We start from the raw sequence: 17,910 nt of genomic DNA, 5'->3' as shown, positions 1-17,910 counted from the left end.
GAAACACTCTGGCTACCTTTGTTTAACTAAGGAAAAAAGACGAGGACGGGAGCTAATAGCATTAACCAATAACTTGTCCAGAACCCAGCCGCAAAAGACTGCCTGCCAAGAATTCTATTTAGCCGCCTTTAATTGTTTGACAAGTCTGTTAATATGAATGATTGCTTCTCTTGCCCCATCCCATGTCTTTCTCTTGCCGGTCTCAAAATATCTGAATGCATGCGCTGTCTCAACACCATGGTTGATGAGGTAGCACATGTATGGATCCTTAAAAAAGGTCAGCCACCCGCGCCATCCCCAACCAAGGTTTTCCATGCCTGTCCCGGCTGCTTTGTGCAGAAATCCTTGAAACTCCCATTGCTTGACGGCAGATATGTCAGTTCTGTTGACCTTGTACCAACGCCCTGCGACCCACCGCTGGTGGCGGTCAATCGCACGCTCCATCTCTGGCCTCGAAGGAATCAAGTCAGAACTGACGCCCCGCCAGATATTACTGATGGCCATGGAAGTTACGTCGGAGAATGAGAAGCCATTGTTTTTGCCAAACCCAGAATATGTAAGCATCGCAATGCTGTCTGCATGTGCCGGTGGGAAAATATTCATGTACAGCCGATGCATTGGTGCTCCGTCATACGGGTGTCCAGCATCATCAGTCTTTGGTTTGCTTGTTTCCAGAAATGGAACGAGATCAAAGTCTGCTTTGTACCCTGTGCAGCAGATAACAGAATCCACATCTTCAAGTATCGTTCCATCATCGAACTCGATTGACCTCGGCCCGGTAAACCGTTTGATTCCATGCAGAGAAGTCACTTTACCGTCACGGAGGAGCTGCAAGACTTCGTCACTGCATGCAGTAGCGTGCAAGCTGAGCGGTACGGCCCCTTCGAACAACCGAAATGAAGGGTCAATTTCGCCGAACTGTCTCATCAGAATTCCCGTCGCAAGCTGGGTCAACTTGTTCGCCAAATCGGGGAATCTGCTCTGGAGGGCGAACGACATCTGTCTCCGCCAGCGAGTAACAAGTAGGTCAGTTGGCAGACCGTTGCGCCAACGGCTCGCAATCCAAGTGCCGTTGCGGTGAGAAAGGTAGACTTTCTGTGATTTCATGACAAGAAGAGGAAGGAGGTCGCTCACAGTGGCACTGAGGCCAACTATGACGACCTTTTGGTCTTTGAAGTCTGCCGGGCTAGATTTGAGATCGTCAGCGCACCGGTTTGAGTGTATCGGAATACTGGGATGCGTACTTGCGGAACTGTTGAGAATGAATTATAGTGCCTGAAAACATGTCTTGCCCCTCATAAGATGGCATTTTCTTTTTCGTTTGGTATCCATGGCAAAACACAACCTTGTCAAACTGTTGGACATCCGGCATGCCAGACCTGATCATCTCAACTTGCCACTTCGATCCGTCGTCGTTACGCACCACCTTTTGGACTAATGCATTGAACACAATATGTTTGTAAAGGCCAAAGTGTTCAGCATATGACTCCATGTATTCCTCGAACTGGCTTTGCATCAAAAACGGAGGATATTCTGAGGCATATTAATTCTATCCAAACATGTTCCCGTTTATAAAATCTGGTACAACTTACTGTCTGGCATCGGAAAATCGGTGAATCCACAAGTATACTTGCTAAGCAATGCGTTGGTTGCTAGGAGCTTAGGTTATAAAACGTCTACATGGAACAATATGTTAAGAAGTGGCACGCACTTGGAAGGGCAGTAGTCATGGTCTTGTCGTCTGTGAATGACCACAAGCCGCCAACGCGACTTCTCCTCTCAAATAAGGTCGCGTCGAACCCATCTTCGAGCAATGTTTTAAGCATCGATAGACCAGTTGGTCCTGCCGTATTGCATCAGTACTGGCCGGCTCATGCCTCATTCTGAGCTTTCAGCAACACTTACCAGCCCCGATGACCGCTACTGAGGGTCGCTGTGCTTGGCTGTTATCCATCTTTTGGAGGGATGGGAAGTTCCTGCCTCCAAAGGCAGATGATTAATCACAACTCTTTTTGTAGAACTGTCCGTGCTGGATAAGCCTCTAATGTGGTTATATGTAAAGTGGTGATGTGTGTTAGGAAAAGAAGGCCGGAAGCCCGGTGATGACAGGAATCTGAGACAAGGAGAGTGAGCGCGTAGGCGTCAGCACTAGCGGTGATTTGGCTGCCGTGAGCATTCCAAATAAAGAGATCAATACCCATATGGATTCCCTCTCGCTGATCACTCAGCTTAATCAGATGTTACCTGACCTCAACGTCCAGTAAAATGCTCCCATAGTGACAAAAGCAAGCATCAGTAGTAGCTCGGAGACTTTTGATAACTCCTAAACAGCCTGAATTGAGAAAAGTACGTTTGGCAGGGAAACATGCACTGCAAAAACGCGGCACAGCAGATGATCTCCAAGATTCAAACTTTAGATCACCCTTCACCGACCAAATCAATTTTCTGTTAATTTGAAAGGCATGTGGTGTCTATGCAGTAAGGGTTGCAGGGCCAGAATGTTCCTAGTGATATCCAGCTAGGAATTATACCAGCGCAACTCGTTGCGTGACCGCACTTTTCTCGCTTTTTTGGGAAGCGTAAACTCTCCATTCGAAGGATTGCTAGCTGTTTAGCATGAAATTGACTAGCGATGCAGAGAATACGACCCAGCCATAGCGTTCTTGGGCGCAATCCTTCAAAATCAAAGCATCATCGCCAGAACGTACCCATTTTGGCTGACAACCTGGGCTGTCCCGAAGCGACCACAGCTTTTCTGTTGATACTGAATATGTCACCTAAAATGATGACGTTTGCTTTTTGTTCAACCTTCAGCCACGATGTATATGTCTGTTTTTCGTCAAATACCCCAAATTTATGACCTGTGATATTCACTTGTGCACGATTGAACATTTGGGTGGGAAATAACATTTCAAGCGCACTGAGTCTGATTTGGGCCTACTGTCAAAATCTTCAACAATGACCAACAGCTTAGGTTGGCTTCTAACTAAAAACATGGGTATCGTAATCTACTTGTACACGCACTTCTTTTCTTTTACAAGTCTTGCTCCTTATCCAAAGCTGTCTTCACAGCTTGGCCCCTGACAGTAGCCTCTGGGACGTATTTCTTAAAGCTGCGCGAAGGAACTTCCTTCATGAACATTTCATCGAGCTCCTCGTAAGTTCTTCCAGCGGTTTCTGGGAGGTTGAACCACAGATGCACCAGTGAAATGACAGCCAAGCCGCCAAAGATGAAAGCCAGCTTAGCTCCGAGGTTCAACTGATCAGGGTTGAAGAGGTAGGGCAGAACAAAGTTCCACATGGTCTCCAGAGCCTTCTGGAGGGCCAGACCAATAGCGATGGTCTTGATACGGAGACGGGAGGTTGAGACCTCAGCAAGAATGGTGTATGCCGTGGCGCCAATGGTAACGTTGTACCACCAGCAGTAAAGGAGAATAAGTGCGACAGTACCCTTGTTGGTAGCGAGAGTTCCCGGAAGCGCAAGGCCGCCGGTGACGAGCAGAATGACGGTCAATACGGCAAGGCCGTAGACAGTCAGACTGCGACGTCCAACTCGATCAACCAGGTACCAAGACATGACGTTACCGATCAATGAAATGACTTGCTGAACAATCTGAAGCTTGAAGCTCTCTGCGGTGCTGTATCCGGCAAGTTGCATGTAGTAGGTCGAATATGACGCCGCGAAAGTGATGCCGGAAAGGGACTGGATGCAGAGCGGGGAGACGGAAATAATCGTACGGCGGAGGTTGGACTTGCGGAAGCATTCCAGATAGCTAGCACCGGCAGTTTCGCTCTTGACCTGGTCCAACGTCTGGTGGATCACTGCAAGCCGGACTCTGCCTTCGTCACCAGGGTGTCCGAGTTTAGTTAGACTCTTGAGGGCTTGGTCGTCTTTGCCCTTGATTGCCAAGTACCAAGGACTTTCGGGCATGAACCAAATAAGGACGGCAGCGATGGCCGCAAACCCGTATTGAGCGCAGAAAACGGCTCGGTAGGCCCAGCGATTGTTGTAGGTTCCGGTCTCGTTGATGATGAGGGCGGCGACGAGGGGTCCGAGTGTGTACGACAGACCTGTAAGACAGGTAAAGAGACCACGGAGGGCAAGAGGAGTAATCTGTTATTATTAGTTAGTAATTGGCTTGATCTTGTCAACTTAAGTATTAGCATCTTGGTTTCTTACCTCTCCAATGTAGGTGACTGTGATTGAGGCAAGAGCTCCGATGGGAAAGCCGTTGACAAATTTGCCGGCGAAAAAGACCTCGTTGGTAGTTGCGACAAACTCCAATGTAATTCCAACAAAGGAGACTGCCAAGCAAATCATGATGGAAGTCTTTCGTCCTAGCCAGTCGGCAAGGTTACCGCTACCCAAGGCACCGACGACAGCGCTGTGGAGGGCTTGTTGTTAGATTTGTTGTGATTGTTATGTATACGGTTGACGAAACTTACGAGGCAACTGGAGCACCATTGAAGGCAGATTGCCACTTTGTGTCCAGAACATAGTCTCCGTTGTAGAAGTGGCCAAAGTCTTTGCGGAATTCCGGGATACTCAAGATGCTGCCGCCTGCCTGGTTCTCGAAACTCAAGACCAAGACACACCACACAGCGTAGACACACCAGAAAGACGCCTTCGGGTATTTCCTCAAAGATTCCCACTTGCCAAGCTCGTGCTCTTCTTGGTTACCCAAATTGGCGAGTTGTGCCTGAGCCTCGTGGGGATGCTCGAGGTGATCACTATCGTTCTTTTCCGTGTCGACGCCCATTGTAGCAAATTTTGACCAAGGCCGAAAACAGACAAAATTGGCTTCTTAGGTTTCGGCAATCGAATGAAGTTGATGTTGGTCGGGAGAAGAAAAAAAAAAAAAGCCTGAAGCCAAGGATGATCGCCAAGATGCAGACAAGACAAGATGTACAACAAAGGAGTTGACAAGTCTTTATAAACTCAACCCCTGAGACTCGTACTTACGATGACAACCGATGGCCCACGCCGGCATGATGGAATGGTCACCCAATTCTGGAACCTCTCGGGAAGAACGACGGTGGATCTGGGGAGGTTTCCAACAAAACAGCATGATCTGGGGATGGACCTGCGGGGCCCCGATCAAATGTCGGAGGATGGAGAGTGGTGGGTTGTAGTGGGTTATGGGCAAGACGAGTCAGGGCTGTCAGACCAATATCCACCCTATTGTCCGGTGAAGTGCCTCTGATTTCCCCATCCAGGAGTCTTAACCCCACACTAGAACCAAGTTCCTGGGCTAGGAGTAACTGGAGAGAAATTTGCCATGTCTCGTGCGTCGCACCAAAACAAGAACTCCGGTTATTCCCGGGCTGTGATACGGTCTTTACCATGTTGAAGGGGCGGCTTAGATGGGTTTACGGGCGGCGATGTGGGCAGTGGAGGCACTTTAGGGGGCGCCCAACCCAAATTGAACTAGGCGTTGCGGATTGGGCGGATTATATCTCTCTCTAGGCTAGTTATGCTGCACGCCTTCAGGGCAACTGGGTGAACACACGTCAAGATGGACATTTCTTATTGTCCGGTATCAACCCGTGATCCGTGCCGAATTGCGTTGGTGGGAACAGTGGGTGGTTAAGATTCCCGCTTTGGGTATTGCTAAACGCTGCATAATAGCAGGGCTGTCGCATTGCCAGATTGTTTTTCTTTGCCTGGTTCCAAGTTTAAGTCTTCGTCTGAACGGCTTGATGCTTGTAATTGACGGAGATGAACCATCCACAAAATTTTAGAGGCCCATCATGAGCAAGTGACTGCGCAAACAGTGAACGTCTACCTTGTTCAGTGGCTGAACAATAACCATACTAATCCGTCTTCAACACCCACTGAAGCCATTGACTTTTGGAATTTCTCATTTCTAGATGACGCAACCCCGGGATAAAGGTTTCGTCCCCACACGAATTCCAGGGGCGCTTGACACACCCCAAACTGGACAAGCCCAAGCCCAATAGCCCATCGCCATGCGGGGTCAACACCTGTTAAATATTTAGGAGCGCCGGAATCCGGCCGAGGCCACCGCACCACAGCGATTGAGATCTCAAAGACAGCAGACGACAACTTCCAAACCAGGGAATCCTAAGCATCCCACTTCAAGAGATACATCGCGTGCGACATCTCATCATACAAAGGGACGCACTGTTTGCAAGGGCTTTGTTCGTCTGATAGAACAGACATCACATCATTTCATCAGTAGATGCGTATTGAGACACAGCCCTGGTCACCGAAGCTGGACCTTTTGCGAACTCATCGTAATCGCCTCATTTCGCAACTCTCAAGTCAATCTCACTGGCTGGACGGTAGTCCGCAAACAACCCAATATGGCGCAAACCACCAGACTGCAGACCTTTCCCAACAAGCCGAGAGTCTTCGTCCTCACTGACATCTCTAACGAGCCCGACGATGCCGAGTCTCTTGTTCGCTATCTCCTATACTCCAACCAGTTTCAGACTGAGGGTCTAGTCGCTGTCTCTTCAACATGGATGAAGAACAAGGTCTGCCCCCAGGACATCCGCAAGATCCTCGACGCCTACGCCGGCGCGGTCGACAACCTCAACAAGCACACACACCCAGACTACCCGTACCCTTCGGCGGACAGTCTTCGAGCCCTGGTCAAGTCGGGCCCACCGGTACGCGAGTTCCCTTTTTACCAACCAACATGTGAACACGCCAAAAGAAGAAACAAAAAGCCTGGCTTCGTCTCGAAGTGGAATATTGCTGACCCTTGTTGTTGAGTAGGTCTATGGCATGGCCGGTGTTGGCTCGGATAAGCCGTTGACAGATGGTGCCCAACTCCTTCTCGAGAGAATCGAAGCGCCCTCACAAGACCCCCTGTGGGTTCTCGTATGGGGCGGCACCAATGTTCTCGCCCAGGTCCTCCTGACTATCCGCGACAAGTATTCCCCTGAAGAGGCGGCCAAGCTGCGTGCTAAGCTGAGGGTTTACACCATTTCGGACCAAGACGACACATCGGCATGGATCCGCACTCAATTTCCTGATATCTTCTACATCTCCTCCATTCATGGCTGGAACCAGTATGGTCTCGCTGCATGGACGGGTATTTCCGGAGACAAGTACTACGGCTTCGACCAGGGCGGACCGGACTTTACCAAGGTCTCGAAGCAATGGATCAAGGAGAACATTCAGATTGGGCCCCTGGGCTCGGCGTACCCGGACTATCTCTTTATCCCGGAGGGTGACACCCCTACCTTCCTATACCTGATCCAGAACGGCCTCGGAGACCGTGAGCATCCGGAGTATGGCTCATGGGGTGGCCGTTATGACCTGACGGACGCGAGCGATGCCGGTCAAAGGGGTAAGCACTACAGCGACATGTCTGACTCGGTCGTTGGTGCCGACGGCAAGACATACCGCTCTAACCAGGCGACCATCTGGCGCTGGCGAGACACCTTCCAAAACGACTTTGCTGCGCGTATGCAGTGGTCGCTCAACCCGGACGTGGCATCCACCAACCACCACCCCATCGTTAGCATCAACGGAGACCAAGGTCTGCAGCCTCTGTATTTTGAGGCAGAGGCTGACAGCACTATTGAGCTTGACGCCTCTCAGACATACGATCCTGATGGTGACAACTTGACGTTCAAGTGGTGGCAGTACCGCGAGCCTAGCGCATCCCAATGGCTTGTGCAGTTTGAGGTGGCACATCTCGAGGTTGAGAAGCTGGATCCCGAAGGCAAGAGGGTCAAGGTTACCGTGCCTCCTCCGGAGAAGTCTTGCTTGGATTTGATTAGCCAGAAGCCAAAGGTTAAGGGTCAGCTGCTCCACTTGATTTTGGAAGTGACGGACAATGGAACCCCGGCATTGACGAGCTACCGTCGTGTACTGATTCAGGCTATGAATAAGGACCTGAGAGGGGGTAAAGAAGTGAAGGAAGGCGAGGAACTAGAAGCTATTGGTGATGCTATGAAGGACTTCACTGGTTGAGTAGGATAACGACTCATGAAAGACAATAAATGATCAAATACCACATTTTTGTGCGTTCATAGTCATGTGCAATCAAGTGTGCTGGTCGATGCGGGATGGAGAGGTGGTTGTCGTTCACTTAAAGGGGCTAAATTCAACGAAGAAAGCTGGTGGTGATAACTTTTCAATCTCAACATTTTCAAGAGCGAAGGTCTTGAGGGTTGTAATTATTCAGTGCCTAGGCATGCGAAAGCCAAGTACGACATGGAGGAATCAAAGTTCATGGATAGTATTTTGAAGATATCGAGCGATCAATCGAGAGTCTTGTTTTCTGTGGATTAACCCACGGCAGAGTCAAAGGCATGGCTATTACTTAAGAGTCCACCTCTGCGGCCCAAAGGGAGGGGCAGAAAAACGCGAGTTCCTTATCTCTTAGGGTGCCAGTGCGCCAAAGGCTTTAAATACTTGAAAATGACAGTTTCATCTATACCCTATGCGATAATGGGAAAAGAGTTCATGTAGTTAACCTACTGTTAGTCATGAAGAGAACACTATATTCACGGAAAAGCTCCAAGGCTCTTTTTAGTCCATAACCGAATTCAATAAAGCGAGACCAGTAAGTAAAAGAGGGCAACATACTACAACATCTGCATTTTACCGCCATGTGTATGGTCTCCACAAACTGATGTTCTCGACCACGGCGAGACCGGCGACCCCAGAGCAAGCAAGAACGAACACAGTCCCACTCTAAAGCTGTGATGAATGGGGCTGAATTTTGTAGTCTCTTCCCTCTATACTGTGACATCGGCATTTCTTCCCTATATTTAGGGATCAGGAGATAGTGTCTCATTTAGTTTGTCCAGTCATCTCTGAATCAAGCAATGCCGGTTGCAACGGTGCTAAGCTTGCCGAACCAAGCCAATATTCCTTCTTCAGGTAGAGTACTCTAAAGCAGCTTCTGGACATTGCTTAGACAAATTGTGCCAATTAATATCCAACTCCCACACATATAATCAATTTGGACGTCATCCCTTAGGTGGCTGTTTGCTCCATCTCCATTGGCCGCTTCTCTGTGAAATCTTGGAGGTGGTGATTGCAGTACCATAACTGGACTCGAACAACCACTCCCTCCAGAGTCAAGAACTCAGAGAGGAATGAAATGAGGGTGCGCCACACTTTAATATCGCCAAAGTAACCCCAGGTCTAAATCAAGTTCAAACACGTCACCCGATCAATTCGCATCAGCTCGGAAAGAAGCATAAATCTACCACTAAGCGAAGCCTTGTCACAAAAGGTGTGCCATGCCTTTGGAGCGTTAGACCAGTCGGAAGTCCCCTTTCTGTTCCAGACTCTAACAACTACTCGTAAGCGACTGCCAAGAGTGCGCTAGTGCGAATTTCATTGCTTGTCTCCGGACGTCACGCTCCGGGGGTAACCGGGGTTCGGTCCGATCGGTAAGGTTGTCATTAACCAGATCCCAAGGTAAAGAGAAAAGCAAGTATTCTGATTGGCATCCAAGATTGGATCTAGGACAAACATTCCGTCAAAAAGAGCTTTTGACAGCTAAAATCCCGAAAAGGCTCCAGCCTAACGGCTTTGAGTAGTTGATAAAACTTGGTACGATGCTACGCGAACCCTTGTCGTCGCCTGGCGTGTGACACATTGAGTGCTTGAAGAAGCAATTCACGGATCGTGAGATACCGTTCGCGTGGTTCGAATGTTGCATTCTGAAATATTAGTCTTTGCCACTTGAACTGTAACACCCTGTGGCCGCCTTAATGTCATCAGCTGCGCTGGGTATGATATTGCTGCATCCTGTATAATATATATATGTCCGTCAGCAATTCTGTTCGAAATGTAACGCTGGAGGATCATAGCCATATCTCAGTCTACAGATTTACAAGCATAATCTCTCTCACCATGAAAATCTCCGCAGTCATTCTCAGTATTGCATCACTTGCCTCCGGTCATGCCATCTTCCAGAAGGTTTCCGTCAATGGCGTGGATCAAGGGTCGTTGAAGGGCGTCCGCGCAACTTCAAGCAACAACCCGATCCAGAACGTTAATGATGGCGGGTTCGCTTGCAACAACAACATCCAGTACAAAGACAACAATGTCATCTCCGTTCCAGCTGGTGCTCGAGTTGGCGCCTGGTGGGGACATGTCATCGGGGGAGCCCAAGGGCCTAACGACCCAGACCATCCGATTGCTGCGAGCCACAAGGGTGAGAAATCCCCGTCGTACCAATATGAACGCCAGCTTCTTTGTGCTTACTTTGTTGGTCATATGCTCACTCAATTCTACAGGCCCTATCATTGTGTACCTCGCCAAAGTCGACAGTGCAGCAAACTCCGGTACATCTGGTCTCAAGTGGTTCAAGGTTGCTGAAGCTGGTCTTAGTGGAAGCACTTGGGCCGTTGACACAATGATCTCAAATGGTGGCTGGCACTACTTTGATCTTCCTTCATGCGTCGCACCAGGTGAATATCTCATGCGAGTCGAGATCATTGCTCTCCACGGCGCGTCCTCGCAGGGAGGTGCTCAGTTCTATATGGGCTGCGCTCAGTAAGTTCTCTTCCAGTTTCACCAAAAGTCATTAAGGTCTGACATTCATAGGATCCGTGTCACTGGCTCCGGTAGCAACACCGGCTCAAGCTTCGCCAGTTTCCCCGGCGCTTACTCTGCATCTCATCCTGGCGTTCTCATCAGCATCTACGATAACACGGGCAAGCCTACCAACGGTGGAAAGGCATACTCTATCCCCGGACCGGCGGTAATAACCTGCTCTGGAGGCGGCAGCCCCTCTCCTCCACCCACATCAAGCCCTCCACCATCTAGTGGCGGTGGGTCAGGTGCTCCCTTATATGGCCAGTGTGGTGGGCAAGGCTGGACTGGTCCAACGACTTGCGCCCAGGGAACTTGCAAAGCGTCCGGGCAATTCTACAGCCAGTGTTTACCATGAGTATATAGAGGAAACTGAGTCACAGGAGTACCTGTCACCAATATGGAAGATATTTGAAATCAGTCAAATAAGAAACCGCTTCCACAAGCTTCGGAGTACAGAAAAGACAATGTTGAATCTCGAGTGTTCTAGTATTCAAGTAGACAGCAGACCGGTTCTAACTATGACTGGTTGTTAAAACAAGATCTCCTAAAATGACGAGAGCAATCTTCAAGTAGGATGCTTACAGACAAGGTTGTGTTCAATGAGATCCTAGTCCACAGCTGTGGGGTATGCAAGTACAGTCCAGAGTGGACCAATATATGGGACTTAGGGCTCAAATCTATCACACAACTAGCCGGTCGGTTAGCTCAGTTGGTTAGAGCGTGGTACTAATATGTCATCTGATATATCAAGTAATGCCAAGGTCGGGAGTTCAAGCCTCCCACTGATCATGTACTTTTGCTTGATGCTGGGGCTGTTGCCCGTCAACATTTTTTTTGTGCCGAATTCAATTTGTGAGCGCACAGATACATCGCAGCCCCCGAATCCCGCCGTGAAAAGTGGACCGTGTGGGGTAGAGGCCGGATCGGCTATTCCGTTCTACACCGTGTTTTCAATTGGGGGGATTAGATTTTGTCAAACCTGTAAAACATCATGCCAAACGTCTGTTCGGAATAATGAAGCATTTGCTCAGCTCACAATATCAAACAATCCCAGTGACGGCACTTCCGAACTTATAACTCTTCTTCACCACTAGCCGGCCCATTAAAATAAAGTATCCGTGGAAATGGAGTTCGTCTCAACAGCAAGCTTCATGTAAGACGCACGAGCCAGAAACTGCTCAAGTTGGATGATGACAACATGCTCTGACATTCCTGAGACGCGTTGTAGGCGCTCTTTGCCACGGCGACGACCGGTATGCTGGGGCTCACCCTACCGATTGGTAAGCTCAACACTGCCCCCGCATAAAGTCGTCTTCCCTACGACAGCCCGCCAGCACTGTTGATCCAGCAGCAGCTTAGTGACCAGACTAGGCATGCATGATGCTGTCATAGCACACTACAGTGAAAGCAGATTTCGAAGTTTATTTTTTATTTCCCGTTCGCGAAGAGTTCCATCATTACTCATTAGGGATATTGAGCTGCTGCTTCCTGCATGGTTATTGTGGGCTCGAGGGCTTCGTACTTTAGTCCCTGCTTTTCCCGTCTTTCAGACCCTTTTCGACTCTTCCGGGTCTCGTCATACAGAAGAACGCATCAGGAGATGGAGCTTGAAATCCCAGCCATCCACCCCGCGGTCGCCGTCAAAGCTCCAAGGGAGCCACTCATCCTCATCGACGCTCCAACATATCCACCTGAGACCGGTGAGGTCATCGTCAAGGTGGAATGGACGTCTTCGACACCTTATCATTTGCATCAAGCCGATGGCGGTTTGATGATTGACATGTTTCCTCGGATCCTCGGAGACACCTTTGCAGGCACCGTTCTCCTTGTTGGCCCGGGCCCGCATCATGTCTCTGTTGAGGTCGGAGACAAAGTTATGGGATACTCGTTTCGCGATGTTAAGGATGGCAAAGAGAAAGCTGCACAGACGCTTATTACTGTACCGACTTTCTTACTGGGCAAAATACCAAAAGGCTTAACCATGCAAGAGGCTGTAACCGTTCCTGACAACATTGTCACTGTTTTTCAGGCCGCCGTCATCGATCTTGGGCTGCCGTTGCCGTGGCCTATCCCGGAAGGGTGGAGTCCACCGGAGGCCGATGCGCCGATCCTTCTATGGGGCGGCGCCGGGAGTGTCGGCATGTACGCCATCGAAGTCTTTAGGCATTGGGGGTACAAGAATCTTGTTGCCGTCGCGAGTACGAAACATCATCGATATCTCACTTCACTTGGTGCAGCAGCTTGTTTCGATTACCACGACCACTATGTGCTTGATAAGATTCGAGAATATCTCGGGCCGAAGGGTGTGCCATATGTGATTGACTGCATCGGACATTTATCGGGCTCATTGGCGCCAATCACCCAACTAGCCGAGCGGGGGACAAAGGTGGCAGTAATGCTGCCTGTTGTCATTGCCGATCCTACCGAAATCCAAGCACCTATTTATCAAAAGACTGAGCCTGCGGAGGGCCAGTGGAAGGATGGTGTCATTGTAAAGGGCGTCCGAACGCACTCTTATCTCAAGGTAAGCAAGAAAAACTGAAATTTTTGCCAACTGCATTCCTGCTCGGTGTGCAGAGAAAGTTCGTGGCTTACACTCCAGACAGAACAAGCTCTTCAAGGACAAAATGCAATGCGAAATTATCCCAACCCTTCTCGAGCAGAAAGTGGTCCGCCCGAACCCACAGAGAATTGTGGAGGGCGAGACGCTGCTAGAACGAGCTCAGGATGCCATTGTTCTTTTGAGGAACAAGGCCACAAGCGGTGAGAGACTGGTGTGGAGGGTTTCAGAGGACGATGCTGTGGAAGCTCAGATGTCGAATTGGCCAGGTTTTGATCGATCATAGAATGTAATCTGACACATATGAACAATTTAATTTATTCTGAAAACTTCTCTTCATATTTGAAACCTGGAATCAGTTGAGCTTATTTGAAATCAAGAGTGTCTTTGCAGCATTATTTGGGAGTAAGTTGTTACTCTAAAACTTGATGCAAGCGACAAAAGACATTCGGCATTCCAACGACAAACCTGCTGGCCACTTTCGGCCCCTCGCTGCACTTTTAGGTACGGGGACGTTCAGCAGCCGCAATTTGTAGGTCCTGCTCGACTGCTTAGCTGAAAATATACACATGGCTCGTAGGCTATCTTTCTGTAGGTATAGAAGCAAAAGAGTTCTTAAAATTCAAACAATGTGAGCTTCAAAATTCGTGTATCTCCCTGCTCCCGCTAGTTCCTGCGGTTCCGGTGATAAAACTGGCATACTTGCTTGCAAGTTTGGTGGCAACACTGGTAGTTCTCTACTCTCAAGTGGAAGTGAATGCTCTAAGAGAAATCGCACCATCCACCCGTCTAGCTTGTAGGATTCGAGAGTTAAGAGACAGACGGTTTGAAAGAAATTCAACCGGTTGATCTTTGGGAAAGATTGTTAGTGTTTGTTCCCGTGTGTCAGTCATTACAATAGAATGGAAGAAGTTACCATCGCTGTCGTGGCCGGCCAGTAGCGCCGAAGTCGCATTAGAGCGTCAAAGTTGGAATTCAGCTTCTGCCGTGCTTCGGGAAGCTCATGCATGTCGCCAAATAGAAGAGTGTGTACGAGTACTGATGAAGAAACTACAATCATATGGCCGACATTCGAGTAGTTGATTTCGGTCTCCGTTGCCTGGCGAGAGAGACTGAGAAGACTGCTGAAAGAAGTAGCGTGGTGTTTACAGCGAGCAACATAGTTGCATGCATTTGCGTACAAGGTGGGCCGCCGGTGCTGCTCCTCGAGAAAGTGAAAGTAAAGTAGTGTTGAAAAATGGTGATAGGTTAGGTGGAGTGACACAAAGGGCCTAGCCAAACCCTTTCTTATCCAGCGCTCTAGGTTCTCAGCGGTCATCTGCATGTCCAAAGGAATTGAGCGATGCCAGTCTTCGAGCTGCTGCCCGAGCTGTTTGATCTTATCTTTCGTGGCAGATGCGAGGAGACCGCCTGTGGCGATTTGCCGGTTAAGATCCTGGATAGAACCGAAATAGCTGGTGAGTTTGATCATAAAACTCCAGAGGCCGGGTTTTTGAACAATGCTAGAGGGATTCGGATCGCCGGCAGAAAGACAGAAGAATAGAAAGTCATCCATGGGTGGAACATGGCCCTCTTGGTAGTGGTCAGCATCATCCATGCGACAACGGAGGCCAAGTCCAGAGAAGCACCATCGCTCTGCTATGTAGAGCGACCACCATATCCTCCTTGAAGTTTCATGGGTGAGGATGGAGTCTTGATTAGCAAAGCTTCGTGGCTGTCCTAGATGCAAGAGTTCGGCCATGCCGACAGCAATACCTAGTTTCCGTCAGATGGAGACTCTATCGGCGTCTTCTAGGAACTACATTTCTGTTTCCTGGAAAGAGTTTCTGAATGAAACAAAGTCATAGTATGACTTACGAATGTATAGTGCTCCTGAAGAAGGCTGGGAGTTCCCGGAGCTGAGGGCCGCCAACACGATGCATGCCTGCACGTTCTCGATGCAAATGTTTTCAAGATCCGCGTGTAATAACCTCTTGGCTTCGGCAGCAAGTGAGTCTTCTGCTGCCCTCTTACCATTATCTGCGGCGAATTTGGATCCTAGGGCGCAAATAGCGTACAGCACAGTCTTGTTCACTGTACCTTGCCGCAACTGAGTCCGCAGTGTGTCTGGATGAAAGATGCTATGGCATCCACCATGAACTTTGTCCAGATAATTATTGACAAACTCGGCAATTGTGTCTTGAGAGAGGCCCGCGAGTGGTAGTGGTGATGACATTGGCTCCACCATAGGTGACTCTACATGTCTGCCATCAGAAGTCGGCCTCTTCGCCGGTATTACCGTCGCAGCACTGCATCGGAGGTTCCTGTATCGGCACGAGTCACAGACTTCGCAGGGATCCTTCCGAGAGCATTTCCGCTTTGACTCACGGCACTGAAGACAAGCGCGTAGATTCCCCATACTTGCACTCCAAATGACAGCCCGTAGACAGCTGAGAGAGACCAAGAGTTTCGGGGACTGTCAATGAGTGCAAAATGTGCGGATGACGTTGGGAGGCCGACGCGACTGGGTATCAGATTTATAAGCTCATCGGACAGAGTCTCGGAGACGGCAGCCTTTCATTGGGCGCAGAAACGCTAGTGGTCCATCTCACTGATCTCTCCGGACAGGGATCGGAATCCTTGTTATGTTATTCGCTGGTGAGATATCAATACTCTCAACGCCTGTCCATTTTTAATGGATAGCGTGTAAAAGGATCTGGGATAGAGATGAGATAATCCAAGGGCTTTGAAGTCATGTTCGTATCAAATTGAGTGACTGCGATTTGAGTATAAATATCTTGGTATTCTCCTCACCTTGAACTTGTGGCCACTTTGATGAAGATGCTATCCGATACATCATAAGCTAGGAGACTTCACTCACCATAATTCACAATGTCGAGCCTATTGGAGCCTGTAAGGGTTGGGGGCAAACTATCCCTTCGCAACCGTGTAGTCATGGGGGCTCTTACCCGCAATCGCTGCGTCGAAGACAACAAGCCAGGTCCTGCACAAGCTACGCACTACTCTGACAGAGCCCGTGACGGTGCAGGCCTCATTGTCACCGAAGGGACTTTGATCGACTGGACCGGCTGTCACTGGGAACACGCCCCGTTCATGATCACAACCGAACATGCCGATGCGTGGCGAAAGGTTACCGACGCGGTACACAACGAAGGTGGCAAGATATTCTTCCAAGCCTGGCATGCGGGTCGTATTCAGCACGACCAAATGCCTGTGAAGAAGAAGCATGGAGGTGCTGTTCTAGCTCCTTCAGCCATCAAGGCCGAAGGTGGCAAGTATCGCGACCTGCCAGGCAACCCGGTGAGCAAACCCGAAGTAGCGTTGCGCGCAGAGCTGACACTTCCGATTTTAAAGGGGCACACCGAAAATGTCGCGGCAATCGATGATCCGAGAGAAATAGTCAACTTGTACCAACGTTCATGCCAACTGGCCAAGGAAGCTGGATTTGACGGTGTGGAACTTTTGGCCCAAGGGTATCTATGACCTCCTTTCTGAATTGCGAATAACCAGCAATTACTAAACATCATTAGCGGCTACCTGCCACAACAGTTTCTCAACAGGTGAGAGTTTGGCTTAATATCCTATTGTTTGAACATGCCTAACGGGAACTCGCACAGCCGTGCCAACAAGAGGACGGACGAATACGGCGGCTCGGTGGAAAACCGATGTCGCTTTGTTTTGGAAGTTGTTGATGCCGTTGCGGCCGTTTTCGGTGGCCCTGAATTCATATGTGTCAGAATCGGCCCAACCGACCACTTGAACGACTCTGTTGTGACTTTCGATGAGATGCAGGAGACGTACAAGTACCTGATCAGTGACTTGGTCAACCGCAAGGTTGGAATGATCAATTTGTGTCGACGCGGCGCCGAAAACAACGGGAGCACTGAATTTCTTGGCATCAATCGACCTGAAGGCTATCCCCTCCCTAAGGGTTACGATCCTATCCTTGATTTTGGGAAGATTGTCAAAGGTCCCGATAGTTCGACACTGCTGATGGCCAATCACGGCTACACTGTTGAGGAAGCCGATTGCTTGATTAGAGAGGGCAAGGTCGACCTAGTCGCGTTCGGCAGGCCGTTCTTGTACAATCCGGTAAGCCATATTTGATAAGTCTTTCGATGTGTTGATCTAATATCGTTCCAGGATGTCGTCAATAGAATCAGGCATGGCATTGCATTTGCAGAGAATGACCGTGGAAGTAACGTCTTTTACGGTCCTTACCAGACTGCTGATGAAAATTACAACGATTGGCCTGCAGCTATGGTATAGAAGTATCTTCATCGTTTTATATATGATAAAGTCGTAGAAGACGGCATAAATACATTTCTGTCATTGTTTAGCTGACAATTTTGAGCTTGAATACAACCTCACACAGCCTTTTTGCTCTTTCTCCAATGTGATCTGAAAACCTGGGCAGAGTCAAAAGCGAACTACAATCAAATGGTGCCTGCGTTCATCTTTTAAGGTTTTATCTTAATCAAAGCAGCAAGGCACTGCCGCGATTCTCAAACCGGTTTTACCGGAACCGTGCTTGCTATGACAACTGCTGCAGCTTCTAGCAAATACAGCTTCCTTCGAGTAAATAGTCCGCCACCTATATCTACAGTGGAAGTGGCTGTGAGATTGACAGAGAGTCCTATTGAGAGCTCGAAAGTCCGATCATAAGAGGAACTCGCTGTCTGGTCGCCTAGGCTCGTTAGGGTTGTCATATGATGCCGATAAATTCCAGTAGAGGGTATTTTCTCCACGAAACCAAGTCAAAGCCTGCAAATGGCAGGCCCCAAGAGCTGCAGAACACTCCACAATATACTTC

At 49.2% G+C, this 17,910-nt stretch overlaps 7 protein-coding genes across 7 annotated transcripts; 4 read left to right on the top strand and 3 right to left on the bottom strand.

Annotated features, from left to right (window-relative positions):
* Positions 1 to 114: 114 nt before the first annotated feature.
* CTRU02_210655 (dimethylaniline monooxygenase 2) lies at positions 115 to 1,954 on the bottom strand (the record flags this gene model as incomplete). Its single annotated transcript, XM_036722093.1, has 5 exons — positions 115 to 1,186; positions 1,245 to 1,533; positions 1,593 to 1,652; positions 1,712 to 1,843; positions 1,906 to 1,954. The coding sequence occupies 5 exons, from the start codon at positions 1,952 to 1,954 to the stop codon at positions 115 to 117; spliced, it is 1,602 nt and encodes a 533-aa protein (XP_036586465.1).
* Positions 1,955 to 3,034: 1,080 nt separating this feature from the next.
* On the bottom strand, positions 3,035 to 4,760 carry CTRU02_210654 (Maltose permease MAL31-like protein 2; the record flags this gene model as incomplete). The annotated part of the gene is made up of 3 exons (XM_036722094.1): positions 3,035 to 4,114; positions 4,181 to 4,385; positions 4,447 to 4,760. 3 exons carry the CDS (start codon positions 4,758 to 4,760, stop codon positions 3,035 to 3,037), a joined length of 1,599 nt encoding a protein of 532 aa, XP_036586466.1.
* A 1,567-nt stretch (positions 4,761 to 6,327) lies between these two features.
* Positions 6,328 to 7,951, top strand: CTRU02_210653 (cellulose-binding protein; the record flags this gene model as incomplete). The annotated part of the gene is made up of 2 exons (XM_036722095.1): positions 6,328 to 6,636; positions 6,746 to 7,951. 2 exons carry the CDS (start codon positions 6,328 to 6,330, stop codon positions 7,949 to 7,951), a joined length of 1,515 nt encoding a protein of 504 aa, XP_036586467.1.
* A 1,899-nt stretch (positions 7,952 to 9,850) lies between these two features.
* Positions 9,851 to 10,892, top strand: CTRU02_210652 (glycosyl hydrolase family 61; the record flags this gene model as incomplete). Its single annotated transcript, XM_036722096.1, has 3 exons — positions 9,851 to 10,154; positions 10,237 to 10,495; positions 10,547 to 10,892. 3 exons carry the CDS (start codon positions 9,851 to 9,853, stop codon positions 10,890 to 10,892), a joined length of 909 nt encoding a protein of 302 aa, XP_036586468.1.
* Positions 10,893 to 12,137: 1,245 nt separating this feature from the next.
* CTRU02_210651 (zinc-binding dehydrogenase) lies at positions 12,138 to 13,383 on the top strand (the record flags this gene model as incomplete). Its single annotated transcript, XM_036722097.2, has 2 exons — positions 12,138 to 13,061; positions 13,144 to 13,383. The coding sequence occupies 2 exons, from the start codon at positions 12,138 to 12,140 to the stop codon at positions 13,381 to 13,383; spliced, it is 1,164 nt and encodes a 387-aa protein (XP_036586469.2).
* Positions 13,384 to 13,989: 606 nt separating this feature from the next.
* CTRU02_210650 (C6 transcription factor) lies at positions 13,990 to 15,312 on the bottom strand (the record flags this gene model as incomplete). The annotated part of the gene is made up of 2 exons (XM_036722098.2): positions 13,990 to 14,852; positions 14,955 to 15,312. 2 exons carry the CDS (start codon positions 15,310 to 15,312, stop codon positions 13,990 to 13,992), a joined length of 1,221 nt encoding a protein of 406 aa, XP_036586470.2.
* Positions 15,313 to 15,968: 656 nt separating this feature from the next.
* CTRU02_210649 (nadh:flavin oxidoreductase nadh oxidase) lies at positions 15,969 to 17,366 on the top strand (the record flags this gene model as incomplete). The annotated part of the gene is made up of 5 exons (XM_036722099.1): positions 15,969 to 16,397; positions 16,452 to 16,570; positions 16,628 to 16,657; positions 16,715 to 17,189; positions 17,241 to 17,366. 5 exons carry the CDS (start codon positions 15,969 to 15,971, stop codon positions 17,364 to 17,366), a joined length of 1,179 nt encoding a protein of 392 aa, XP_036586471.1.
* Between the last annotated feature and the right edge of the window lie 544 nt (positions 17,367 to 17,910).

Source organism: Colletotrichum truncatum (genome assembly GCF_014235925.2).
Source record: "Colletotrichum truncatum strain CMES1059 chromosome Unknown Contig_0007, whole genome shotgun sequence".
Classification (NCBI taxonomy): Eukaryota; Fungi; Ascomycota; class Sordariomycetes; order Glomerellales; family Glomerellaceae; genus Colletotrichum; species Colletotrichum truncatum.
This window is presented reverse-complemented; position numbering and strand designations above follow the sequence as displayed.